Source organism: Notothenia coriiceps, unplaced genomic scaffold (genome assembly GCF_000735185.1).
Source record: "Notothenia coriiceps isolate Sejong01 unplaced genomic scaffold, NC01 NC01_scaffold00022165, whole genome shotgun sequence".
Lineage (NCBI taxonomy): Eukaryota > Metazoa > Chordata > Actinopteri > Perciformes > Nototheniidae > Notothenia > Notothenia coriiceps.
In genome coordinates this window covers 22275-49671 of record NW_011354866.1, presented here as the reverse complement: position 1 = coordinate 49671, position 27397 = coordinate 22275, and the positions used below count along the sequence as shown (strand labels likewise).

Sequence of the window (27397 nt, the reverse complement as noted above, 5' to 3'; positions counted from 1 at the left end):
AAACAGCTGACAATACTGAGTCGTGAAAAGCGCTATATAAATAAAATGCATTATTATTATTATTATTAATACATACACTGTCACTGCAGAATAAAGTGCAGACAAAGTGGCAATGTGTTTTTATGTAAAATCATTAATGATTGGCATCACAATAACTCTAAACTCCGCAATACAATACAATAACTGTAGTCTGTTTAGAGGAATGCCACCCAAAATAAATACCAAAACTACTGCCGCAAGTCTGTATGACTATCATGGATACTTATACACACCTTTAGGTCTGGATCAGTTGGCTAACTACTGTGTCGAATACCTCAGAAAGACATAAGTATATAGTGAAAACACATAATGTTAGACCACACAGCAACACATCACAGTTGGACTAAAAGACAAACTCCCTGATCAAGTCAGGTTTAAGGACCAACGTTTTCACCTTCATAAAATTCATTTCCTTTAGCAGGAGATAAAACAGCGTCTCAACTAGGAATTAAAGCAAGAGCTGCACTTAATCTTTAAGATAAATATCAACGAAAAATTCATTCAAGGCTAATCAGTTTTTTTTTTTTTTTACCACAGTCTCACAAGCCTGCTTTGCGCACCAAACTTATCAATAACAAGAGGCTTGTTAAATACAATAAACATTAAAAGACACGTGAAAGGCATAGACAGCAAAATAATAGAATTATACAGGCGATTGGCTGCAGCTCGTCGAATTTCCTTACTGCTACTTTTAGTACCCTATTTAATCCATATAAAAGGTTCAAATGGACTACATTGTTTTTACGACCACTGTAGGGAGCAAAACAGATGAAGAAAGCATCACATTTGACTGAGTTTGTATTCTTGGCTAGAAAGATGATTAATGAGAGAAAAATTAATCTGATGCAGCCAGATCTCCTGATCCGGCTGAGCAAGCGACACCCTGTAGAACCGTTTCTTTTTTCACTCTCTTTTAGCAGAAAAACAAGGTGGAACCTCATTGCTGATAATTTCCATACTGACCCTGCAACGAAAAAAATGATTCATACAGAGATTAGAAAGCATTTCATACATTGTGTTGTTCACTTTCTCTTTGCCTTTCTGTAATTAATGAGACACAAAATGATATTCAAGCTACACAGTAATTTCTACATGCATTAGCTGTACTCATGTTTTAAAGTTGATAAAATAGTTGAATTTAAAAGGAAACACTATTTTTGTTGTTCAATAATAAAACATTTACTGTTAAATTCCATCCAAAATACTCAATACTTATATACATATTTTCTCATATGTTAACTGGGTATTAGTCAGTGTTGCAACGACAAAATCTGAGATCTAAGTCTATGTACCTGTTCGTAGGTATAGGGCCTCTGCGTCTGGGCTCCAGGGCCTCCCTGGGAGGAGCGGTAGGAGCTGTACTGTTGGCTTTGACCCTGCTGATACTGAGAATACTGGGAGGATCCACCTTGGCCAGGACCTGTAGCAAAGGGGTAATCAATTAAATTATTCATTGTTTGTGTGCGTTGAAATGCACACATTATGGCTGTATGGGTTGTTCTAACCGTATCCCTGTGGCTGTCCACTGTAGCCTTGTTGAGAGGAGTACTGCTGCTGGCTGTACGGCTGCTGCTGACCAGAGCTCTGCTGATACTGAGCCTGCTGTTGACTGTATTGAGAGTTTCCTGGAGGCATACAAAAGGTGTTAGTAATGTATTTTTTCGTATGGATTGGGGCTCATTCGGTTAGACACATTTAGACAATTTAAGTTTGGGAGAGTGGAGGGAAATACATCTTGAAAGCATTGCTTAAAATTACAGAATGAAAGACTGCTACCTCCTTCATAGTAATGCTGTGAAGATTCATCAAAGGATCTGTCGTAGCCTTGCTCCCCATAGGAAGACTGTTGATACGAGTACTCGCCATGACCTGTAGAGAAAACTGTTCAACACATGCAAAAACTCCTGTGCAAAGGTAAAACCCACTTACATAGAGACAGGAAATTATTACTCGCAGATTGAGGCCAAAACATTTATAATACATGTGCAACGAAAAAAAATCCAAGCACAGACAACATTTTCAACGCTTCTCGCTTCAATATTCACAAAGCACAAAGGAACGCCCTGGAGGAAGTGTGTGCTTTGTTCTCAACACACTGCTATGGCACTTTCTGAATTCTGAAGTTTCGGCACACCAAAGGGGACAGTATGGACACAGACACACTGGGGGAAAAAGATTTGAGACCAATGTCAGGCTTTTGCATTTTTTTGCAATACTTTCCAACTCCCAAAGCAAGGGTAAAGACTGTGACTGGGAGGACGCGCTGAAGCACCAGCACTGCAGTAAATCTGGCTCAGGTATGTAGATAAGTGCTTTAATAAAAGGGCCTGAACTACAATGTGGCTTTGTGTATTTGAAAGCTGTGTGTATGAAGTTTATGGATGTGCACGATTACCATCAGGGTAATATTGCCGGTTTATGGGCTTGCTGGAGCACTGAGTGTGTCCATACCGCTCTCCGTAGAACTCTTCTTGTCCCATGCAGGTCCTGCAAGACAGGCGACGCCACGATTTGTTAAACAGTCGGCTGGACCAATTGAGTGCTGAGTTGGAGACGGGCTGTGACAGGACATTTAAGCACTTTAGTTCTCTGCGAATTAAGAATAACTTAAGATCATAACAGACATTATGGCCAGCTTTCTTGGAAATACTTTAGTTATGAGGCTATTATGGGTAGATCCAAATCAAGGGAATTAATATGACCATACACTCTATGTACTGCAGGATAATGGTTATTATCAGTGGTTTCTTAAACAAAAGAAGCTATAACGTGCCAACCCAATCTTAGGAGGCAATAATTAAAGAGGGGAGAGATTACAATGAATAATTCCATGACACATTTAAATGATATGTAATTTAAGAGGAGAAAATGAGGATTAGAGAAAGGCAGTTCACAGGGAGAATCTGATCTCTGCTCGGTGGTGGTGTGCAGAAACTCCAGATTCCAATCTTTCCTTTTCCTTTTCAATTTCATCAAACAAAGTCAGAAAAACCAACCTAACAAAAACCCTCTTGAAGATGCATCAGAACCACGGACAAGATAAAGGCCGTGAAAACCAGAACTGGCTGAAATGTTTCCAAATACAGTGATGAGTTGTAACAACTAACAATTTCTATCTTAAAAATAATTCCAGATGTGACCCAGAGCCCAGGGATGACAGAATGGCCCTGGCAACGCGACCACAACCAAGCAAACCTAAACTATGGAGACCTCAACTCCATAACAAAGTTCTCTCTGAAAACTCTTCCCCCAGTCTTGCAAGGATAATGTACCAGGGTGAATGAGGACAATCTATCGTGGTCGTTGCCCTGGAAACAGTATCACATCCTTTTTATAGCATCTCAGTTACTATGTGCCAAGTCTACACCCTTCAAAAGACATAACAGAATAGGGTGGAGCTATTATTAGACACATGCTGACGCAGCAAAAGTTAAGTGATTCACAGGAACTCAAAGGTGGGGTAGGGTAATTCACTTCAGAAACACCTTTTGTTATATTCCATGGAATGCTCTTAACATCCCGAAAGCAATGAATACATTAAATGCTTTGACAATAAATACATAAAAAAATTTCATCTGTGGAAGCCGTGGCGCTGTAAAAAGCACGACCAATTATTTTTAGCCGGCCCGGCTAAAATAACTGGATGGCCTACCTGCCTGTCAGCCTTCCATCTCGTGCACAAACTTATCTTGTGCCCTCATTGGTCATGCGTGTTCGTGTGTGTTGGAGGAGGGGCTCTGTAAGGAAGTCTGAAGGAAGGAGCAGATTTTTTTCAGCTGCGTAGTTTCAAATTCTAGCGCACTCGAGCTGGTTTCTCAATTCTTACCTACCCTACCTTTAATGTGACATAAATCACACTGCCTGTAGGCTTCTTAAAGTTGAAGGAATATAGGCATCTAGAGCCTCACTTAATGGAAACCTGTTGACAATTTCAGTCCTAACTATCCCAAGGTACAGTCACACATCAATCTATATGTCTTTAAGCACTCAAACTAACCAATTTCCATGTCAAACCGGCAAGAGGAAGTCTTACCACCTACCTTGCTGTGAAGAACGGTAGGATCCCATTGGCCTCTGAGACATCATACTGTTTCCTTGACTGCTCTGACCCATCATACCCATGGCCTGCTGTCCCTGATAGTGTTGGCCCCCAGCCTGGGCTGAGGAGTAGTGTGGAGTGGCAGACTGTTGCTGCATCATGGAGACTGGGGGGGGGTGAGATCTGATACATTAATATACACAGACACATTCAAGGAATATACCTGCATGAGCATTTAACAGCATTGGCAGAAGTGTGCATGATTAAACAAATGAACAAATGTAGAAGGAGTTCCATGTCAATCAGAGCAAAGGGAAAAGCCAAAAACGGTCTAAAGCAGTCAGGGGTCTCTTAAAGAACAACATTCTTTGAAGAGATGCTTTCAAGATGCGGCTCAGAAGTAGGCAATGCAAACAAAGTTAGTGAAGTCAGTGCATAAACATAAATATCCACACAGACATCCAGGGAGAGGAGGGCTGTATCTCAGGGTCAGGAGTTGGAGATTGGCGGGGTAAAAGCCTGGAGCAGAAGGAAGAAGGCAGGAAACCTCTTTGATGAACTGAATGTGTTTGCCTATTTTGATGGTAGATATAAACTAGGAGAGAATTTGCAGATTGATGAGCGCAGATAAACATGTAAACAATTTAATGTTTTGGCAAGATCAATGTGCGTTTGTCATGAATACATTTAGAGGTAGTTTAGAAATCATCCCACTCACTCTGAACACTTGGAAGGCATTACTTTCAGCAATCCCTTTTTTCTGAGTGCTACATTTTCGAACATACCTAATGATAAAAAACAATAACTAATGGGACTTCTTGCACCATAACTATAAAGTTAATGATAATCAATTCTTAAGTGTTTTTGAGTGTTCAAATCCTAAGCCTGAATGTATTAACCTAACCTAGCCCTCTTCCCATAGAAATACACCAAATCTCCTGATAAGGCTGCACTATACCTGGCTCACCTTGGTTAGACTGCAAGTTGAGGTTGCTGCGGGAGGAGGAAGAGGAGGCTGAGGGTGTGGAGGAAGAAGAGCCATAGCCAGACCCAGGACCCTGGATCATGCTGCCCTGGGAAGAGGGCGCAGAGTGGCTGTAACCAGAGGTCGGGGCCGAGCTACCGTAGCTGCTGGCTGGCTGGCTGAGGGATGCGGAGGGAATGGCCGACTGCTGCATGGGGGCATGGCTGGGGCCTGACGACACACACGCACAGTCAGAGCAGCCAGCACATTCCCATGCGGGGCCATATCGCGTTAACCACGGGTCCACATTCAGTTCATCTTTATAGGAATCTTTTAAGGATTACTTATTTATTTAAAAATGTATTGGTCACAAAAAGAAGAAAAAAAGTTGCAGAAGCTGCAAATAAATCTGACTGTCAGGCCATGAGATGCACATAAGATCATAAAAATATTTGCAGGCAACAACGACAAGCAACACTGTGACGGACAAAATCTGCAGACAAACATGCAGCCAATTCAGGATCAAACAACCATGAAAGAGGGGGGAACACGATGAAAGAGAAGGTGTGCAAACCAAGTGTGGGTTTGTGTCAAAAAATCTCACCATTGCTCATTTGACTCTGCATCATTGATGTGGGGGGAGGTCCCGATGCCATGTTGTCATTGAGGTTGCTTGGAGCATGTCCCACACTTTGGCCCATCCCTCCAGAGACCAAAGATATATTGGTAGCAGGAGGCTAGAAATAAAAAGAATGCTCAATTTTTTTTCACCTTGAGAAAAGTATTTTTTCTAATTGATGTCCTTAATTTCCTTATTTTATATAAACTCTTGTCTACTAAATGTATCATTTTCTTAAAAATCATTATCAGTGGACAAATTGCATGAACATGCATGGATGTTTACTCCTTGATTGTCTACCCACAAATGTATGATCACATATTCATGGATGGTAAGAGCATAATCAATCTGATGGAGATGGGAAAATATACTGTTACTTCCTCTTGGAGGACTCACTGCAGGTAGTAGTGTCTGCATGTTCTGATTCGAATCTGCTATTGTGGCCAAATAAACCAGATTTCTGTGCAGGATCTGCTGATACCTGTCAAATTGGAAAACAAAACATAGCTTTATTTACTGACTTTTATTACAATTATACGGCATCAGTCAAGAGTAAAAAAAGAACACTCACTGTGTGCATTCAGCTGTCTTGCCTTTGCTTTGGTAATCCATTATGCATTGTATTAAATGATTGTTTTCATCCAGCATCTTCAGGAGACAAAACAACTTCAGCTGACAGTAAAAGTCACAATGTATGGCAAATTATACACTGAAAGATGGCCTCAGACATTTCAGTAATGTCCTAACTTCAAAAAGCCTTCTTTCTGGGTCAGTTTTTACATTTTTACTCATAATGGGGCCAAATATGGAAGCACTTCCTCACAGTCTTTTTTTAGGACCTTATTTGAAAGTCCCTGTGTTGAAGATTGGTTGTGCAGTGTTACAAAAAAGGCTTCAGTCAGGTAGCCTATAAAAGCAGCAGCAGCAGTCTCAGGAGGCTATATGGCTCATGTTTGTCCAATGTAGCTCGGTTTTCATCATACAATGTCTATTTCCAGCTGATTGTTATATTTTGCAACAAAGCAGGGGTCCATAAAAACAGTTCAACCTTTTGCCACGCTGTCTGACAATAAACGGGCACCCATAACTAGGCTACCTTGATCAGGTGTTGTGCTTTAAAATGATTAGAAACACGTAACACCATTTGAAGCTGATGATTTATGATAAAAGTAAAACATTTTGGTCATTTGTCAGAAAGAAAAAGCAGAGATTGACAGCATCACACGGAATCATTGATGAGCATAAGCGATCGCCTACATTCAGCACCGTGTCTTTGTTATAGGTACGCACCTTCAATTGACTGTCACAATACCAGTTGCCATTTCTTCTGATATTCACTACAGGCTACTTTCTCTGTACTGGCGGACCGCAACCTCCCATCCAGACTAGAATATGTTATCACAGGCGCCACGACGCACTTAAAGAGGTTTACCTTTTGAATCGTTTGCTGTGTCACCTCCCCTTTACTCCTGGGGCGCGCCGAGGAAAACGCCACCGACATTTTGTCATAAAATAAAAGCGCTTCTTTTATTCTAATATTTATTATCTTGAGCGCAGCCCTCTATTTGGGTACATTTTTGTCCATTACCACCAGGAAATGGGGGTATATTGACAATAACTAATCTCTGTCATGAAGGGAGGAAAATAAGAAAACAGTGGATTTCTCTGAATGTAATTCGACACACGATTTTACTGACCGCTATGTATAGTTTGCAATCAAAAAATTATACAGAAAATAAACTGATACGTAATAGTGAAACATCCCCATCCCTCAGTTTTTGGTATAACCCGGACAGTGATAGCCTACCACTTTCCCTCACTGTAGACTGAGTATCCTCTGATTCATGACAGCCAATCAGTCCTCATTGTACACAATGCTCGATGCTCAAAAGCTCGTTCGAGAGGAGTGATTGCAGAAGTTGTTTTAAGAGGTCTCTGTGTGAACAAGACATCTTATTGCCAAAGTCTCATGTTCATATTTGTTGCTGAGCATTTCCGTCCCCTAGCACAATGTAGTAGTCGATAAGTACTATTTGCAGTTCCATTTAAACCCAAAAGGAAACATGCAAATATCAGCTAAATCCACCAGAAAATTCAAAGCTATAATTGTGCAGAACATTTTTCCCCGAAATAATTTGTACTGTGAGGCATACGCCAACGATTGTTTTGGTGTTGCTGTGACAATGTCAATGTTGTTGCATGCAAGTGCGACTGTGGGTATTAAATTGGTGGTCTTTTTTATTAGATTACTTTTTGTAACCCACTGTTGGGTGGTTAAGTTTAATCGGCATTTCACAATGTAATCCTAATATGAAATAGAGTCCTGTGAAAAGCAGCTTTAACAAAAATAAATTAATGTATGATTACAGCTTTGTGAACAAGCAACAAGACGGTTTTTGAATAGTCCATTTATCTAAAGTCTTTTTCAACCCATAAAGGAAAGGTTCAACCTTCATATAAGCAGAAACTTTCCAGATCTCCCCATTTGGAAAACATCGACTCAAATGAGAAAAATGTAATCTGAGAAACACTTAAGCAGTCAGATAAATAGTAAAATATTTGCCTGAAATGTAGTTGAAAATACAAAAATAAAAATATATATAAAGTTACTTTTAGTTAAATTCCATAACTGTGTATTAGGATTCCCAACCAAAAAGGTACAGACATTTAAAGCTCATTTGTGTGCATGTAAAAAAATTACAATATGACAATAATGTATGCATCCTCAGAGAGCAGAAGAGAGTGAATCAGCAACTTCCATTTTATTTACATAGGTCTCACTTGTTGCTTCAATATTACAGAACAAAACAATGATTTAGATTTTAAATTAATTCAAGTTGAGTTAATCGTGTTTATATCCATAGTATACAATATTTTTTAATGAAATAAATGTTGCCTTCTCCCAAGAAGCAAAGCCAGATCCCTTTTTAAACATGAAACCAAAAACACGTTTGGGAGTGAAATTCTTCCAAGTAGAAAACAAAACAAACTTAAACACTCCCATTTAATTGAAAGGGGAAAAACTATTGTCAAACAAGGTGGACCATTTATTGAGCCATGCATATATGCAAAAGTGGCCAAATGACAAAGGGCATAAATAAAATACAATACTGGCGTTATGGGGCTTAAGGGCCTCAGGGAAAGAAAAAAAAAAACGAAAATAGATCCTTCTTCGAACAGACAGAGGTGTACAAGTCCAATTTTATGCGAGAGGAAGCCATCCCTATAGCATGGGGTTGCTTTAGTGCCAAACTCTGACCTTTACAGCTGACCACTCCTGGTTCTGTAAGAAGACTGAGTCTGAGCAGTGCCCCGTCCTCTTCGTCCACTATAGCCACCTCTGAAGCCTTGGCCCCTCAAGAACCGTCCAGGGAGACCAAAAGTCTCAATGTTGCGCTTCCGCTCCTCCGCCCATGTTTGTCTAACACAAAAAGAGACAACGCTGTAGCGTCACATAATGGAGAAACTGTTGTTGAATGTTCAGGATAGAAAAGCAACCAGTACCTGAACTTTGTGTCAGACGAGATGTTGTCAAAGAAGCACTTTGCTTTGTCGTAGTAGCATTTTGGTCCAAAAATACTATTCTCTGCTGTTGAGAGCAATTGATCTTTTCCCTTCTCTCCTTTAGGATTTTCATCTGCAGACAGAAACATGCACTAATTGGAAACATGATACAGCAGACCAACTTGTTAGGTGTTTCTATAGGGACATTCACTGATTTTAAAAACACACATGCTCATCTTCACACCTTACAGGTCCTACGCAAGATATAATCATACACTGAGATGTATCAAATCTGGCTTTTGATGCACCACTTGTCAATGCATTGACCTGTTCAGAAATGAAAACAGAATCCTTGAACAGATGTTTGGAAAGCCAAAAACAAAAGATAAATATTGTCACTCATCACTGCCGCTTAGTAACCGAATCCTGGTGCCAAAATCCATCTGTCTTACAGCTGCTGAGCCTAACTACAGTTGGTATGATTTAGAGCTTGCATGCAAAAGTGTCTAAATAACTTTATGTCATGGAAAAGTGTAAGGTTTTAACAACCTGAGGACATTTAAAAAATAAACGTTGTCAAAAAAACAGAAGATGAAAATTCAGACCTTTCTTCCCGTGCACCTCCCTCTCCAGCTCCTCCTTTACAAACTGCGCGTTTGATAAATCAAAATCAAAGTCTGTGTCAAACTTCAGGACTGCAGATGGAACACTAGCCACAATCAGCTGGCCTCTACTACGGACTCTGCGCCTCCGAGGTCCTAGGATTATTATATTTTGAAATGCATTGAAAGTTAGGACTTGGTCATCTGTCTTACCGTTACAAACCTGTACATTTTACCATTACCTTGTTTTCGGCTGGGTGTTGGCCTGTTTTCATCATTCTGTTGCCGAGTTTCCTGCTGAGCATTGGGCACACCTGGGCCTGACTTCACTAAAATGTAAAAACAATTACACTCACTTGCTGGTAAATGCACAGATTGACATTTCCCAACATTTGTAAAACCTTTTGACACTGTTAATCAAGCAAAGCTCTTCACTTTTGTGTAAACAAGTGAATATGGTGTTGATGCTATACTTTTGCCTTTCATTAATGCAATTATATGCTTACTGTTGGCTCCAGTGGCCCTTCTGGTCTGTGGAATCTCTCCAATAGGTTTCTGAGGCCTTCTTTCCCACTGCTGCTCCCGCTCCTGGGATACAGAGAAGTCTCCCCTCTGCCTAGTTCTATCCACTTGGAGGGTTTGAACAGACTTTTCCACCATGGGGCCCCTTCTAACATGTAAGCCTGGAAGCATAGGCCCTGCATGAAAAACACAATTACTGAAATATGCAACAACCTAAAACTATTCAGAGGCACTGAGGGTGTGGGTTTGTGTTGGTCCATTAGCAGTACATGTGAATTCATTGAATTACCAAGGCCAATAGCTGCAGCATATTGTTGATTAAGCAGAGAGCTGGCAGCAAGCTGGTTGTAGGCTGGCATCCGTAAGGGGCTAAATGGTCCAAGAGGTGAGTAGACATTTGAAGGGCCTCCACCAGAAGACTTAAGAAAGAAGTTTGAAAAATGTCAACACAGAAGATATGCATCTTTGTATAAGTGTAGGTCATATACTTTGGGGTGTGAGCATGCTGTTCTTGTTAACCTGTACTATTGCAGGATCCAGGGGTAGGCCGTGGAGGTGAGATCTTGGAGCTTCACACAGTGTGATATCCTTAATATCACTTCCGCGGAAAGTGATGTACTCATAGACATCATCTTTGGGGTGAGTTGGTCGGTCTGTGGGTCGTCCCTCAGTTCCAAAACACTTGACTAGTTCAGAGAATTGTTTTAAATAAGCCAAGTGTCATCCATGTTTAAAGTGTGCTCTTTAAAAAACAACCATGCTTTTAGATATACAGGCAGGCCGTCAAGCATAAGCCCCACACTACTCACCTTTAGCCAGCACCACTGTGGAGTTCACTTTATCAATTGTATACAAAATCCCCTCATAACGATTTTGGGCTTTCGAAATTAACCCTATTTTACAACCAATGTAGGGCTTTGATGAACTCATGGCAGGAGAATGTCCAGAACAATTGCTTATAATTTTCAACAAGAACACATGTGGCAGCATTCAAGCCATGGAGCGACCGGAAACCATTTATTATCTTGCCCAGGTGACTTCAAACCACGCCCACTGATTAAGGCTTACACGCACCTGGCGACGAGACGCCTACTAATTCCCCATGCGGAACTTTTCATTTATGACCCATGATGTCTAACAATTAGCATTATTGACAATCATTATTATTTGTTACATTTATTTGGAATCAGAATGATTGTATTCGTCCAACAGATGGACACATTTACATTGAAACAGAAGTATATGTGTGTGTGATATTTTATTCTGGCAAAAAACGTTGTTCTAACATTTAACATTGTATTGTTTATTTATATTTATTATCAACTCTGCCGTGTTTTATTCTTATTTTCCTTTTTTTTGTTTCTCTACTCAACTATTATTTTTTCTTCAATAAAATAAACTATGCACCACCTTAAATGTAAGCAAGTCTAAATGTAGGCCTATGTTACCGCCTGCAATAAAGAATAGCCTTTATTATTTGTATTATTATAACAACTTACTACAAACAATAGATCACAATGCTGCTTTACAGCTATAACGAAAGTGATGGTTGATGAAAATGCAATGTAATGATGATCTGCGCCCCCCTGCAGCAGCTGCAATGTCTCTTTGAAAATACAGCAACAACGCAGCCATTTTGAGTCGTCTACGATAGTCAAATAGATAGAAAATCATTCTTTATTGTGTATGAATCTGCAGAGACAGGTTGTACATCATAAACACACCCCCAGATAACTCCTCGATGTGTACCACTAGGGGTTGCGCTATGTACTGTATCAGTAATTTCCAGTAGCGTTGGAAGTCAACACTGCAACTCGCAACCATTTGTCTCGACTTTTTATTCGATCCGAAGGGCCAATCACAGCGCCCGGCGGGGCCGCGTCACTGAGGTTGCTTCCAATCGGCGCATGCGTCTAACGAGCGAGCGCGACTGGGCAAAGATGGCGGCGGGCTCCGATTTGCTTGATGATGTTTTCTTCAACACAGAGGTGGACGAAAAAGTAGTAAGTGATGTAGTGGGATCTCTGGAGTCTGAACTAACTGGAGCAGGGCCCACCAACACAACGACCAGGGTTCAGTTTGCAGCAAATCACCTCGGAAACTCAGCTGTAATTAGTCATTCCAATGTTCAGTGCAGCAAAATGGGACTTTCACAACAAGAGCTCGCTAAAGCAGGTAAGACAGTAAGCTGCACACTCCGGTTAGTTAACATTGGCGTATTTTGCTCACCTTGTGCCACTGATTTTAGCTTTACTTGCGTGTATCCTGAAACTAATGCGAATTGGAGAATTGTTCGACACCCACATTGTTTTGTTGTGTGTTTCCGCTGCTGTAGGGACAGGAGTGCAAGGAGGTGTCATTAGCAGTACGGGGTCCCCGGGTTCAAGTATGGATGGAGCCGCCGGGAACGCATCGAGTATGACAGCCGCTCAGACTCAGCCTAAACCGGGGACAGCTAGCGGAGTCGTTACGGTGGTATCGGGTGCAACATCTGGTGTGGATAAACCTGCAACTACTGCTGTGCAAACTCTGAATGGAAGTGCTGTGTTGATGAACTGTCATGTCACCGGAGGCAGTAGCGGCAAAACCTCACAGTCAGCTGTCACACTTGTAAACAATGGACCTGTTTCTGCGAGTAGAGAAGGCGCAACAGTTTTGTCTGCAAATACTATTATACGAACTTCTTCGACGAGTGCGCAGCATGTTGTGAATTCGTATCAGCCATCAGTAAAAAGTGTACCCACTGTCACGCTTGTGAGGCCACCTATGCAAACTCCCACTAACCCGTCTCACACCGTTTTAACATCACCCACTAGCACGACCGGCTCGCTTATCAACAAATTCGACTCCACAAAAACTATAATGCAGGCTGTTGCGACAGGGACACCAGCCACCATGAGGAGCCCGACTGTTTTGCAAAATGTGAGGACTTCAGTACCTTCAACAATCGCTGCCACTCCTCCTGCTGGAATACGAGCTATTGCTCCACAGGTTTTGGCCCCACGACTCACCCAGCCCCAACAAAACACTCCAAATATCCAAAACATCCAGCTCCCTCCAGGTAACTTTAGAGTGTCCTTCAAGAGCATCTTGAAGGTTTGTCTAACAACATATTCGATGTGTAGTGTTGTCTATTTAGGCTATGTCAGGCCTCAATAACTTTGTCAGAAATGTGTTGCTTCCAAACACAACTTCGTTTTATTGGTTGACCTTTCTGCTCTTGTTTAAACAGGCAAGAAATGGTTTGAGACATTATCTTTTAGGGCCAAAAACCACAGATAAGAAGTGGACAAGGCACTCAATTCAGAACAAACAAAAGGCCTTGAGGACAGCTGATCTACTTCTGTAATTTATCAGACCGCTGCAATATATTGTTATTTTTACTTTGTCTTGTCAGAGAGGCTAACTGTTCTCATACCAACAACTTGTAACTGTGTACCTCTAAATATCTATTTCCTTTTTGTGTGTGTCACAAAGTTTGCAAAGGGTTATTGTGTTTATCTCTGACCACAATTTACAGTTATATTAATGCATGTACATAGCTCTGCTTGGGAGTCCTTTTATATGTATCTCAACATCGGACTGAATGGTCAGACCTAAATAAGCTACAACAATACAGGGTTAAACTTTAACAACATCATTGTATTGACTACATTTAATAACACTTACCTACTTACATTTCAGCACAAACACTTTAGCACACAAGCATCTTAATTCTCCTGCATCTTAATTCTCCTGTGTGGCCTATCTGTAACTTGGTGCTACACAGTGACTTATCACAGCAACAAACAGTCACCTGTTTGATAGAGAAAATACAAAACCAGGCTCCACTGCATGGAGCACTGACCTACATTAAAGTATAAACACATTTTACATGGAAACAATATCTAATAACATGTTAGGTTGCGACTTGAAACCCTTTTGATTCATGGCACCATGATTGTGGCAAATTTGTCTGATTGGTCACATGTTGACTAGAAATCTCTGAACATAGCACTCCCTTCTAAAGCAATATTTGTGTATCAACATCCTACAAAAACATGAATTCATACCCCCTCATGTCAGAATCGCCATGAATGCATGCAGTATATGAATGACAGTGATCAGGACACCAAAGCCGTGACATCATTTTCCTGTTGCAGGTATGGTTTTGGTCCGCAGTGAGAGTGGGCAGCTGCTGGTGATTCACCAGCAGACCTTGGCTCAGATGCAGGCTCAGACGCAGTCCCAAAGCGCCATGACCCCCCGACCTGCAGCCCCCTCCAGCTCTCCGCCTGTCCAGATCACTTCTCTTCAGGTACCGGGACAGCTGGACACAGGGACACAGTCACACACAGAAAATGTGACTCATTCATGTTAGATATTGAGGCATGGATCTGAGATTCTGGATCAGTTTTTACATGAATAAGGTATTCAATTAATCAGACTTGTAAGATTTGGTTGATATTTTCTGTATGTACAGTATCAACTAGTTATGCCTATTTTTTTTCTTTCTACTGTATACTTCTTATTTCAGGAACTTTATAGCAAAATTATCCAAATAAATAAATATAAGCATAACTTATATGGAAGAAATGATATAGAAACATATTTCTGATAGTCATACTTTATCGTTATGACTAGTATATAAAGGATCATATTGCCCAGCCCTAGACTGACTCATTTGCATAGGTTCATGTGTGTGACACCTCCTTCTGTATCCGCTGCGGTTCTGCAGGCTCCGGGCGCGTCCCTGCTGCCTCGTCCTGTCCCCCCCACCACCACCATCATTAAACAGGGTACCACAGTCCAGACAACTGTAGCAGCCACCACCACACTGCAGAGGCCTCCAGTACTGCAGGTAACTACAATACACATCCATTCTAGACCTCACATCCTTTGCATTAAATGTTTTCAGATTAATCTGGGACGGTCATTCACCGAAAATAATTGTTACCTAGTTCCATTATAGCCATCCTGGTTTGTGTTCACTGAAGAATCTGTGACTTTTAGACAACCAAGTTAAAGCAGAACATTTGCTCTGTATAGACCAGGGGTATCCAAACTTCTTTCACAGAGGGCCACATACAGAAAAATATTCGAAGGGATGGGCCACTGACTAGAGGTGAGGTTTATTGCCTCATAAGTGAATGAGTTAGCTAAATCAATCAAATGCTACGCTTGATACAACAGCCTACATCACAGCTTTCAATAGGGTTTCATTTAATTTGTTAGCAGCTCATTCCTTAAAACAGAAGCCTTAGATTACTTATCATAAGAGGAAATAGGAAGGGTATATTTCAAGGTTGTTATTTAAATAAGTTATTGGGCTTTTTTCTTATCAACTTAGATTTGTTAGAACATATTTTCTTCAATTGACTGAAAGTAGGCTTATTAACACATGAACACTACTGTGTAACATATGTTTACAGATATATTTAAGAAGTACAATACAAGACAAGCTCATGTTTCATTTGCGGGACACATTCCATTATACTTCTGGACACCCCTCGTATAGACCATGCTTTTATTGGCCGCGTATTACTCTTCAGGGACTGTCACTTTCAGTTCATTAAGCCACAAACATAAAATATGTTAGACAGTGTGAACAACTTTTCCAACCAGCTGCTCAGGCATATAGACAGAGTTCTTACCTGCCTCTCCTGAAACCAGAGTGCATCTATCTCTGCTCCTCCTGAACAATGACTCCCTTTTCACTACAACAATTATAATATGTTCTTTACATTAAGTCAAGAATAATTGTATTCACTTTTGTATTGTCTTTGAAAAGCCCTTTTGTTCATTCAATTTAAAAACCTTGCTGGTTGTTCAGGTTGCCATGACATTTTCCCTGAAGGTTAATACATGTTGCTGAACTCTCATTAACAGGTGTAATCTCTGTTTTGCACCTCTCGTTTTTCTATTGTAATTTAGGAGTGGAATAAGAGAATTGCTAAGCCCCCAAAGAGTTTATGTTGTACACAAAGTGCATGAATAACAATGAGTATTCTGTGGTAGCAAATATACAATATCTATCAAAACCTTTTCCTGGAAAACTGAAGCTTGGGGCAAAAAATGACATCTCATTAAAGTTGGATGTACTGTCCTCCGGGACCAGACATTTCAGAGCTGTTACTCTGACCTTGTCACTTTCATCTTATGACTGGATATTCCCTGACTCATATAGAACACCATCATGCTGGGAGGAACGTCTGCCTCCACGGGACCGCCGATAGGAGCCCCCACCCCGGTGCAGCCTGGATGTGCAGTTACACAGAGGGGGACTGGGACCCATGTCACTCCAACAGCTATCTCAGCTGTAAGAGAGAAGTACTAACCTTGAATGCTCTTGTCTTTGTTATCTTATACAACTAAATATACAGATGGGTATTCATCTGAGGGTGTTTTCGTGTTCTGTCACATTTTCATGTCTGATGTGTTTAAAAAAGACATGCTATTTGTGTGTATGTGTTTGCAGGAGACCCTGGAGAATGTAAAGAAGTGTAGAAACTTTCTGTCCACGCTGATCAAGTTGGCCTCTAGCGAAAAACAGTCTTCTGAGACTTCAGCCAACGTGAAGGAGCTGGTCAAGAACTTACTGGTACATTTCCCTGCTCTTCTTTTTTGTATTATTTTCCTTCCCCTCTCTCTTACAAGTTTCATCTCCATACCATCAGCCTTTTAGCCTTCATTGGTCTTTCTTCAGTCTTTCTTGTTTTTTTCTCCTCATCCATTCTCTGTGTTTGTTGCACCACAGGAAGGGAAGATGGAGCCTGAAGATTTCACCAGTAGGTTGTACCGGGAGCTCAACTCCTCGCCTCAGCCGTACCTTGTGCCTTTCCTGAAGGTGAGAGCAGTGACACTCCAGCAGATATGATGGTTAATGATGCATGTTACAGCTTTTATGCTTTTCAATAAAATACTGTTGCAGTCATTTCAGACTCCAAGCTGTCCAAACCAAACACTACCCTTAGTGTCACTAATACATTACATTAGCATCCTTTTAGATTGTATGTTTTTGATTTACATATGATGAGATGACCATATCATTATATCCTGTAAACAACACTTATTCTCCTCCTGTGTAAAACACTGCTGCTAAAACCTTTGAACAAAATGAAAGTCAACCCGTCTTTAGTCGTTTAATAATAGTGCTGTGCATGTTACTGACGTTTCAGAAAGAGGTTTTGTGAGCACAGTATTCACCGTGAAATAACCTCCTGCAGCAGTGTGGCAGAAATCTGTTAAACAAAGCGTTTTTTAATCCTTCATCAAACACAAGGTATGTGTGTTAAAGTTGTATAACACTAAGATGCTCAGACTGTTTCTAAAGCCCTTCTAAAATGCTAGAATGAATGCAAATGTTCCAATAACTAAAATTGAAAATGGTCTTTTCTCTTAATACACGAGAGGTCTGAGTGTCGAGTACTTGAGTCGGTGTTGTGCACACAATACTGAGGGTATGCACACAGAGACGGTGAGATTCACAGACATTCTTCCCTGTCTGTCGCCCTACTCTGTTAGAATAAGATTGTTGTACCCAGTTCACTTCACTGTTCAGGCAGTTCTCTTTCCCAACATGCAGGCGACCTTGTTTAGGTCTCAGGATCAATTATTGTAGTGTCAACAAACATTCAACTCTAACAAAAAGAAGGCATCTCTTAGTTGCATGATGTTAGCTTTCTTACAAGTTAATATAGCCTTTCCTTTGAGTAACTCCAAGTCCAAAGTTTTTAACATTTCTATATAAAAACAAACAAACAGTGTTGGTCAAACCTTTATTCTGCATTCTGCCCTAAGTTTTTATTTCCATCTCATCTTATATTATCTTATTTATTGCACCTGGGGGAATATATTTGATTCCTCACCGAATCCATCTCTGGCAATCTGCTGCAGATATGTCTAGACATCAAGCTTTTATCGTGGGCATCAGATCGTGTGACAGCTGCTCGTAAACTTTCCACCTCAAAGAGGAAAATAATTCCTCAATGGTTTTTAGGAATGGAAAGTGAAAAGGACTACTCTGTTAATAATTAAACAGCTCATGCATTTTGAAAGATGTGGTCATGAAAAGGGATCCACACATGGATCACATTGACTTTGTTGTCTGTGTGCATTTTGCTAAAATTAACTCAACATTGTTTAATACAAATGTTGGAACCAGTTACATAGGTAAATATTTTATACATTTCAAGTAAAGACAGTTTACATTGGAAATAGTGATTTGCATGTACATTGATGTGAGAGTACATTTGTTTTGCAAGAACAAGCTGTGCTGTCTATTTATTTGAGAATCATATCGTTAATGTAGCTTGACTATTATCTAAATAGATCCAACTTGCTTAGCAACCTGGGGAAGTTTCCTGTGTATTTTTTCAAAATCTAAGTTCCTTAGAAATAAATAACTTTATTTGACCAAATCCCTCTGGTTTTATGCTTCCAGAAAGAGGGTCAAAAGAGCAGATCTCCCTCTATGAAAAGGAGTTGATGACTTTATCAAACTGATCGCATGTCCTCTCTTTCTGCCTGCCTGCAGAGGAGCCTCCCAGCGCTGCGTCAGCTGACCCCAGACTGCGAGGCCTTCATCCATCAGAGCCTGCTGCCTCTGCCCAGCAATCACCCTGCAGCCGCCTCCCTCGCCGCCGTGGTGCTGAGACCCCCCCTCTCCACGGCCCCCACCATGGCCACCAGCACCGCCGGGGCCAACACTACAGTCATCAGCCTCACTCAGACTCCTCACAGTAAACCTGCACTGGTAATTTATCATTTGATATATCTGAATTCAGTCATTGGCAATGCACATAGAAATAAAAGCCCTGCATATGCATCTTTATGTCTAAATCTGTGAATGTGTGCAGGTGGTGCCACGGCAACAGACGATAGTGAGGCCCCAGGTGACTCAGTCTCCCATGGTAACAGTCAGAGGACAATCCCATAGCCGGATCATTGTGGGCCAGCCGCAGATGGTCAAACCGCTCCAGACAGGTGTGTGTTCAACAGTTACTGACACATAATGTATTTCTTTTATATGAGGAACTAAATATGCTGTTGGTTCCTAGATTTTTTGTTTTATATTTTATGTATGCACCTTGACATCAAGTCAAATTCCTCGTACGTGTGAACCTACCTGGCAATAAACCCGTTTCTGATTCTGATTCTGATTCTGTATTGATCTTCCAATAATGTACTATGTACAGTGTGGGAATGCTGCCACCTTGTGGATAATGTCTGTAGTTGCAGTTTTCTAAGCTTTTGATAATATGCCAAATTATTCTAAAGAAAAGCATTACAAAAATGGTACACTAACAATTCAAAGAGAAAGTGTAATTTAATCTTCTCAGTTATAATCAATAATCATCTGAATGTCCTGTTGTATCTCTTTGATTCCAGCAGTCAGGCAGACGTTTACTCCCGTGGTCAGTCAGACGCCTCTCAGTGCTGCTCAGAGGCTCAAGGAAGCAGGAAGGGGAACCTTCAGGTGTGTGACTCCATCTAAACAGCATCAGTGTCTCGACATTAAATAGTGAACTGTCCAGAGATTTCAGGAGTTTCAATCTTTTACATTCTAAAAAGTATTTGAGAATATACAGAATCTTTTTTAGTATTTGTCTACGGTAAAACTATATCGGCATTTGGTACAGACATTGCAAACTAAATGTTTATTACAATCAACCACATACATTTATATGTTCTTTGCATTTGTTTCTTTAACTTTTTGTGATGGTACATTTTATATCTCTGATTTGGAATCGTGCGATGGACCTAAAGACCTGAGTTAATAAATTGACCAGATGGAAATAGTCAAATTCTACAGACAAATTGCATTAGTATTTACATTATTCTAGTTGTTTAGGGTCACTGCAGCTGCATGAAGATGATTCAAGTTGTTTTATTTAAATGTACAATGTTTAAAAATGTATAAATTCTGTTGCTGTTTCTAAGCCATCACTTTTTTTTACTTCGTCCAGGGATGACGATGATATCAATGATGTGGCCTCGATGGCAGGAGTCAACTTGTCGGAGGAGAGTGCCCGTATCTTAGCAACCAATTCTGAGCTTGTTGGCACGGTGACACGGTCCTGTAAGGATGAGGCCTTTCTCTCCCCCTCGTTACTCACCCGGAGAGCTCTGGAGATTGGTGAGATACATAATTAAAGAGAAAATGTGCAGCACTTTCTTGCTTTTAAAGGTCGACGCGGTCTCACACCGACTGAATCTTAATTCACACAACTTTTTTTGTGACAGGTAAGAAGTTCGGTGTCAGCGAGTTGGGGACAGATGTGATAAACTACATTTCCTACGCCGCACAGCAGCGACTCAGACACCTGCTGGAAAAAGTGTCACAAGTGGCGCAGCATAAAAACATAACCTTCAAGGTGAGTATTAATTACAGTCATTTGGGAGCTGCTGAGACCCATTGCCTCCTTCGCCTGTTTTACCTGATGTAACCCACTCTACCTCCCTTTCCCCGTCCTTCAGGAGGAAGAGCGCTGCGAGCAGGTCAGCGATGTGCGAACCCAACTTAAATTCTTTGAGCAGCTGGATCAGATGGAGAAGCAAAGGAAGGAAGGGCTGGAGAGGGAGATTCTGTTGAAGGCTGCTAAGGTAACGATGCATATAAACAAGGTCACACCATCGACAGGACGACTCCCACACACTTTGATTATTGCATAGACATGGCGAGCTGTCTTTGCTCAGTGTCATTATTTCCTCTGCTGCTTAAAGTACCTAGAGCACAGACCTTTTTAACAATGAGCCGGTGAATGAATAAAACAATTTTGATTGAATAAATCAGACTTATTCATCTTGAAATATTAAAATGTCCTCCACCTTGCTGCAGTCTCGGTCACGGCAAGAGGACCCCGAGCAGCTGAGACTCAAACAGAAGGCCAAAGAGGTAAGAATACGTTTTGATAAGTGACTTTATGATTATCTGTTTTTGTGAGACATTATGAAGTGTTTGTGTGGGAGACTAATCGGTGTTTTATTGCTTGTTATTCCAGATGCAGCAGCAGGAGCTGGCTCAGATCAGACAGAGAGAAGCCAACCTAGCGGCGCTGGCAGCTATCGGCCCGAGGAAAAAACGGAAAATGGACTCTCCTGTTAGAGGAGCCAGTGCTGAGGTGAGGAGGATGGAGCCAATTGGCGTATAGGGTTGTGCAAATTAACAAAGAAAAGGTGAATAAAAGAATAAATGTCTCTCTCTGTTTGCTCTGTTTCTGACCCCAGGGCTCGGGGGCGGGCCCCTCTCAGCCCGGCGGCTCCGGTGCAGCGAGCTCCAGACAGTTTATGCGACAGCGAATCACCAGAGTCAACCTCAAGGACCTGCTGTTCTGTCTGGAGAATGAAAGAGAGACCAGTTGCTCTCACCTGCTTTATAAAGGCTTCCTCAAATAGCACCTGCATTTAAAAGACTAGTGTCGCTCAGTGGCATTAAGGAAGCTGAGTTGTTTTGTCAGATCGGACCCACTCAGCCGGTTCTTTCTTTGATCTCCCCGCTGCTGAATGAAGAGTCGTCTGTGTGTGGGTGGAAAACGATCTGGAACAAAGAGCACTCGTCTTCTTTTAGAAGCCTCTCTTCAAGCAAAGGTCTTTTGTATTTTCAGAGGTGCAAATATTTGAGTTCAGCCCTGATTTCAGTGTGCCTCTCAGCTCGGGTAGCTCTTTAAAAAGCAGTTGCCCCAAACTACACTCCAGTCATACACTGCCTCAATTGAACGCAGCATCTCAGACGCAGCAATCCTCTGTAGAGTGGTTCCATCAGCCTGATTTACAAACCTGCGGCAATGTGCTAACTGTCTGTTGGCGTAGACTCTCTGTTTATTTAAGTTCCTAACAGGGATTTTAATGAATCACACATTCATACTATATTTGATCACAGCCTGTGGATTGTTTTCCATAGACTAACCTCGACTAGCCTTGCCATCTGCTCAGTTGCCTTCTTAACAAACGAAGCCATATTAGAACGTGTTGATCAGCTTCAGTAACTTCGTCTATCCATCAGCTCTCTCTCCTCTTTGTCCTTTTGTTGCATGCTCTGTTTCTTCTTTGCTTGATTGGAAGCAAACATGACAGTTGATTTGTCATGTCTGGTGCATGATGTAATCAAAGGTAGTTGGTATTTGAACTCCCGCCCAAATGTTTTCAGTGAGTTCCCAACACAGTGGTTGAAAGCAAAATAATACAAAGACTACATATACTTTACATTTCTATCAATCATCTCTAGAGCACATCGTACTGGTTGGGATTTGTCCCAACTTTGCAGCAGTTGACGATATAACATTTAACTACAAGAACTGAAACTAGTGTTAATGTTAACATCCACTCCTAACTGTATTTCTGCGCTGCACTTCTGGTATGTTATTGTATGGGTAGCAAGCTTGTCATGCGTTGATATTCAAGAGCCGGGAGAGGTAATGAAAGATTTACATTCTGAAAATAGTTTGGCCCTGTGTAAATTGTTACGAGGAAACTATCGAGTAAATGTTCTGCCCTTCATTAGTGTCATATAAAAGGTGATTGTCTTTTCAAAGAAGGGTGTGATGTTAAGCTCTTGCTGAAATCTCTTTGGGGAGGATGTTCACTGTGAAGGATCAGCACATTTTAGATTCTGCTTTTGTGCCATAAAAAGATGATGTAATTGGATGGCTGAATAGATCAAAATGCATTGAAACTAGTATGGTGTTATCGGAAAAGAATATGCCTGTAAGTAATGTCAAGTATCCTGGCTGTGTAGCTCATAGGTTAACATGTGAATTTTAAATTATTGAGTTTGGAGAAATTAATGCGATTAATGTTATTGATTACAGTCATTTAGGGGAATCAGACATTTTCCAATGAGTTGTTTGTCAAAATGTTTATATTTATGAATAATTGAGGATGGACTGCACTTTGACAGGTCACTTTTCTAAAACTAATGAACCAGATAAGCATACCCACTTTATACCTTTTAATATTTTTAAGTGCACATACTATTTGGGTCTTTATATCTTTGTCATTTTATGAGAGAATGTATATGAGCGTGTTTTATTACTGTATATATTTAAGTTTGCTATTTGTAGGTTTATCGGTTGACAACTTCAAGAGTGTGTCTTTTATTTGTCATATGCAGTACAGCAGTCTGCAGTAGATATGACAATTAAGACTAACATGTTATACTTTACTGCCAATATCTTGTACATTTTGCACAGCCACTTGTTTATATGTAAATATTTGAATTTGAATTTGAAAAAAAGTTTTGAATTGCTTTTTTACAATGGATTGAGAATGATCTCTATTAAAACAAAAAGAAAGAACAACTGCTTTGACTGTCTGGTCCTTTAGGTCTTTATAGAGTATTTGCCTGTATTTTCTGTGACGTTCCAGCAGTATTTGTGAACGTGCAGTAACATTAAGTCTCAAAGTAAACCTTTTTGTAGAGATAGAAAGATTTCATTGATAAACATTGAAATGGATTTGATGCCAAATTGAGCAAAATACAATTTTAATGTAAAAACAATGTTTAGAAAAAATGACTTGTACAGCAAACGTTAAAATATTCTTATTGATTTGAAGGGATATTTTCAAGGACTTTGTACAGAAATGAACAGTGTTATTTAGCAAAACACTATTAATATATACAAAGAGCTCTAGGGAAGACAGCTATGGATTATGTTTTCTGTCTCATTGTTTAAAACCACGTTGAGTGTTGTGTTTTGATATAGAAATGTTGCTGTTAATCTTTTTTCATCATTCACTTATTGACTCTGAATCTGCTCTTTGGACAGCTGGGTCACCATGGTCTCCATTTACTCAACACCACTAAATACAAGATATATACATACATCCATTTATATACTATCCATTTAGAATTGCTTTTCATTTGAGGAATTATCCTAGTTCTATAAGTACAATGAGTACCCATGCAATTATGTTTATTTTTATGAATATTTCTTCATTCTTCTAAATATTTGCCCCTGAATTTTTCTGTTAGAAGACGAGGAATTAGAAATAGAGAATCAGTTTCTAGCTCTGAAAGATAACATGTGTTGATGCATTTAAAAACATATTAATTCCAGAAAGTAACACCCTGAGAAACATGGTAATTCCAAACTTTCTGAGTGCTAATTATCTTCTCTTAAAATACTTTCGTGCAAGCTCGTAAAACAATTGTCCCTTTCGAATATAATCCAACATTTTTTATCACAAACCAAGTGCTCTCCAAGCTAAAATAAATGTGTTTTGAAAGGCTATCTGGTCTTTATTGGCTGCACTAATTGCCAATAAGCAATCCCCACGTATCCCTCTAAAAACCTAATTCTTAATATTCTGTACTTGAAGCGTATTGAGCAGCAAATTAAGTCCTCAAAATCAGATAATGAGGAGCCCATTACTGCTGGATGAGATAGTACACCAAGAATGATGCTTCTAACCTAGATACCCGATCAAAGGATGAGCTGTCCATAATATATAAGATTCTAATCATTGGCTAAGACTATCATCCCCCTTCTACCTTCTTATATAACAAGAAGTAGCAGGTTGGTAATGGCATTCCGTGTCTCATTAGAAAACACAATTGACAGATCAATGTGATTTAACTGGAGTTTAGTGGTTCATTCAGATGTCTTCTGCTATCCACTATGTTTTTAAATCCTATTAACTAGTAAGGGGTCAAGGAGATTGTTTGAAGACTGGAGAATTAAAGAGGGGGATGTTTTACAAATTGTTAAGTGTTATTGTATTATGTCATCTACGTGTGCAGTTAACAGTTAATGTAATTGCAACGTTATAACAAAACATTCACCACATCAAAAGACTAAAGTGGAAAGTGATGTTATGACGCGATACTAAAACACTTTTTTCAATTGTCATTTGCATAATGCAATAACTGTATAAGTTGTATTAACATTGTGAATCATATATCAATTTAAAGGTCACCTATTATGCAAAATCCACGTATACATGTCTTTTATACGTAAATATGTGTCCCCTTTTAAGAGATTCGGAAAGTTTCACGGAAAAGATTATCTCTTTTTGTCCTGATCAATCTTTATAGAAACTGAGCACTGCTGTAGCATGGTCAGTAGCTACTGCTAGCGCTACTGCTACTGACCATGCTACAGATGTTAGTGCAAAATCTACAGCTCCTCTACCACAACCATCAGCAACAAGTGGACATGGAGAATTACATGAACTACATGTTGCCAAGGGGCATAAACAGAAGGGCAACCATGTTCGGGGGTCTTCTTCGCTGCTTTTGGTGTATTTTGTGGCAGAAGTACAGCGCCACTTACAGGCCCGGCATATGTACTACAGCGTTTCCAGTGGTCTCGTGTGAACGGACACGTTAAATGAGCCGAATGCGTGTGAACGGAAGACTTTTTTGATAACGAATTCGGTCCGTTTGTGTTTGCGCTCCCGTGCAAACGTCTCGCAGAGAGGCATGAGGAGGAGTGGCATTAGCATTTAAAGCTACAGACATAGAATCAGCTATTTTGGAACAGGGCTGAAACAGAGAGGATTATGGGATGCTGCAATGTATTATCTGTTTGGTATTTTTGAGCCAAACCCTTCAGAGACATGTTTTTTATATATCTGAGACCTATAATATATTGTTGAAAAAAATAGTATAATAGGAATCGGAAATCCAGAGAACTCTTTCTTACCCAAAACTATTATGCAAACCAGTCCTGTGATATATGTGTAAAATCTGCTTCACTAACAGTGTATAAGATCAGTGTGGTGGAATTACAGTAACAGTTCTTCTTCATTATACAATTATACTTCACTGTATGAGCCAAAAAGTCTCTCTTCATCCCTTACACAGTAAGTGCTCTTTCATCACTATAAATTCATGCAATGCCTCTTGGCTTTTTACCTAGATGACAAAACGGGCCTAAATCATTGGGTCCTTTGTCTTATCATGTTCACAAAAATGACTTAGCCTATTCTAGGCAGTAAAAATCATATTTATGAGTTCTGGGATTGAGTAGATGAAGCTGTCCATGGTACAATAGTTACAGAATCCCATTGTCATTATTCACTTGCTAGTGTGACATTTTATGGATATGAGATATTTTAAAGTGATATACTGCTCAGTATGAAGGCCTTTCGAGCTCCTTGGCAATATAGAGTAACATTGATGTGAAGATACTGTGCAGCACATATTGAATCATGTTCCTTATAAAACAATGTGGACAGGCTTTTCCAGGGGAGGAGTTAGAACAGAAAACTCCTGTTACTGTAGGAAAGTATTTGTTTGTGTGTCTAGACTACTTTTGATTGTTACTTTTCAAAATGTCTGATATCTGTAATTGGGACCCTAAAGGCTACATGATGCTTTGAGGATGAACAAGCAGATGAATTAAACCTGAAGCTAATAGAGGAGGAATTCCCGATAATAATAATAATAATAATAATAATAATAATAACTTTATTTGTATAGGACCTTTCATAAAGGGGATTGCAGTTCAAAGTGCTTTACATCACTAAGAAATAAGACACACAATCAGTGTAAAACAAGCAGCAAGAGCAAAGCATAAAGTGGGATAAAATAATAAATTAAAAAAAACATGGGGAATAAAACATAGAGAAATAGTGCAATGTCAATCACAGAGAATAGTGCAGTATAGAGTAAAATCAGTAAAATGCTTTGGTAAAGAGATAGGCATTTTTAAAAGGCAGCTTAAAACCTAACGTATTGGCTTCCCTAATATTGTTGGGTAACGTGTTCCGATGCTCAGCCTCACACAGAGCCCTCCACACAGGTGAGCAGCCTACAATAACTTTGTGGTTGAAACTGACCGTACATAGGAGAACTATTAGGTTGCAAGGAAAGGAGGCATTTTAATCTTGTGTTGTGTGCACTGCTCATACCGTGGAGCCCTTTTTTGCTGTAGGACTATGTGTTTGTACACGCTGTGTTGTTTCTATTTTTAATACATGTGTGTTCTCTGCTTTGGTGCTGCTTTATTCTGCTATTGATTCAATAACAGCTGTCCGGTAATCAGTGCTTGAATTGGGCCGGTACTCACCGGTACGCAGTACCGGCACTTCTGATTTTTACCCATGTGGTACCGGCACTTCTTACTGAGTACCGGCACCTTGCCGNAAATGGCCCCGTGGTGGCACCATTATCTCTTTTTATTATT

At 40.2% G+C, this 27397-nt stretch overlaps 3 protein-coding genes across 6 annotated transcripts; 1 reads left to right on the top strand and 2 right to left on the bottom strand.

Moving 5' to 3' along the window:
- Positions 1-73: 73 nt before the first annotated feature.
- On the bottom strand, positions 74-7162 carry LOC104953798 (SS18L1 subunit of BAF chromatin remodeling complex). Of its 2 annotated transcripts, XM_010780809.1 has the most exons (11): positions 7094-7162; positions 6233-6309; positions 6058-6142; positions 5647-5779; positions 5046-5273; positions 4076-4244; positions 2435-2526; positions 1816-1908; positions 1545-1664; positions 1332-1459; positions 74-1003 (listed from the first exon to the last, which is right to left on the bottom strand). In XM_010780809.1, exons 1-11 carry the CDS (start codon positions 7160-7162, stop codon positions 977-979), a joined length of 1221 nt encoding a protein of 406 aa, XP_010779111.1. In that variant the 3' UTR covers positions 74-976. The 2 variants fall into 2 exon arrangements, with proteins under 2 accessions (XP_010779111.1, XP_010779110.1); XM_010780808.1 differs by lacking the exon at positions 2435-2526 and having other exon boundaries at positions 4080-4244.
- A 1217-nt stretch (positions 7163-8379) lies between these two features.
- On the bottom strand, positions 8380-11334 carry lsm14b (LSM family member 14B). The gene is made up of 8 exons (XM_010780806.1): positions 11099-11334; positions 10809-10975; positions 10579-10708; positions 10274-10465; positions 10010-10096; positions 9771-9923; positions 9166-9298; positions 8380-9082 (listed from the first exon to the last, which is right to left on the bottom strand). Exons 1-8 carry the CDS (start codon positions 11277-11279, stop codon positions 8923-8925), a joined length of 1203 nt encoding a protein of 400 aa, XP_010779108.1. The 5' UTR covers positions 11280-11334; the 3' UTR covers positions 8380-8922.
- Positions 11335-12224: 890 nt separating this feature from the next.
- On the top strand, positions 12225-23560 carry LOC104953795 (transcription initiation factor TFIID subunit 4). 3 transcript variants are annotated; one of them, XM_010780804.1, is made up of 16 exons: positions 12225-12464; positions 12625-13350; positions 14432-14586; positions 15007-15129; positions 16456-16587; positions 16747-16869; positions 17026-17115; positions 18805-19023; positions 19127-19253; positions 19662-19746; positions 20237-20406; positions 20514-20644; positions 20748-20873; positions 21109-21165; positions 21272-21391; positions 21498-23560. In XM_010780804.1, the coding sequence occupies exons 1-16, from the start codon at positions 12230-12232 to the stop codon at positions 21663-21665; spliced, it is 2787 nt and encodes a 928-aa protein (XP_010779106.1). In that variant the 5' UTR covers positions 12225-12229; the 3' UTR covers positions 21666-23560. The 3 variants fall into 3 exon arrangements, with proteins under 3 accessions (XP_010779106.1, XP_010779105.1, XP_010779107.1); XM_010780803.1 differs by having other exon boundaries at positions 19659-19746; XM_010780805.1 differs by lacking the exons at positions 12225-12464; positions 12625-13350 and having other exon boundaries at positions 14495-14698; positions 19659-19746.
- The last annotated feature ends 3837 nt before the right edge of the window (positions 23561-27397 follow it).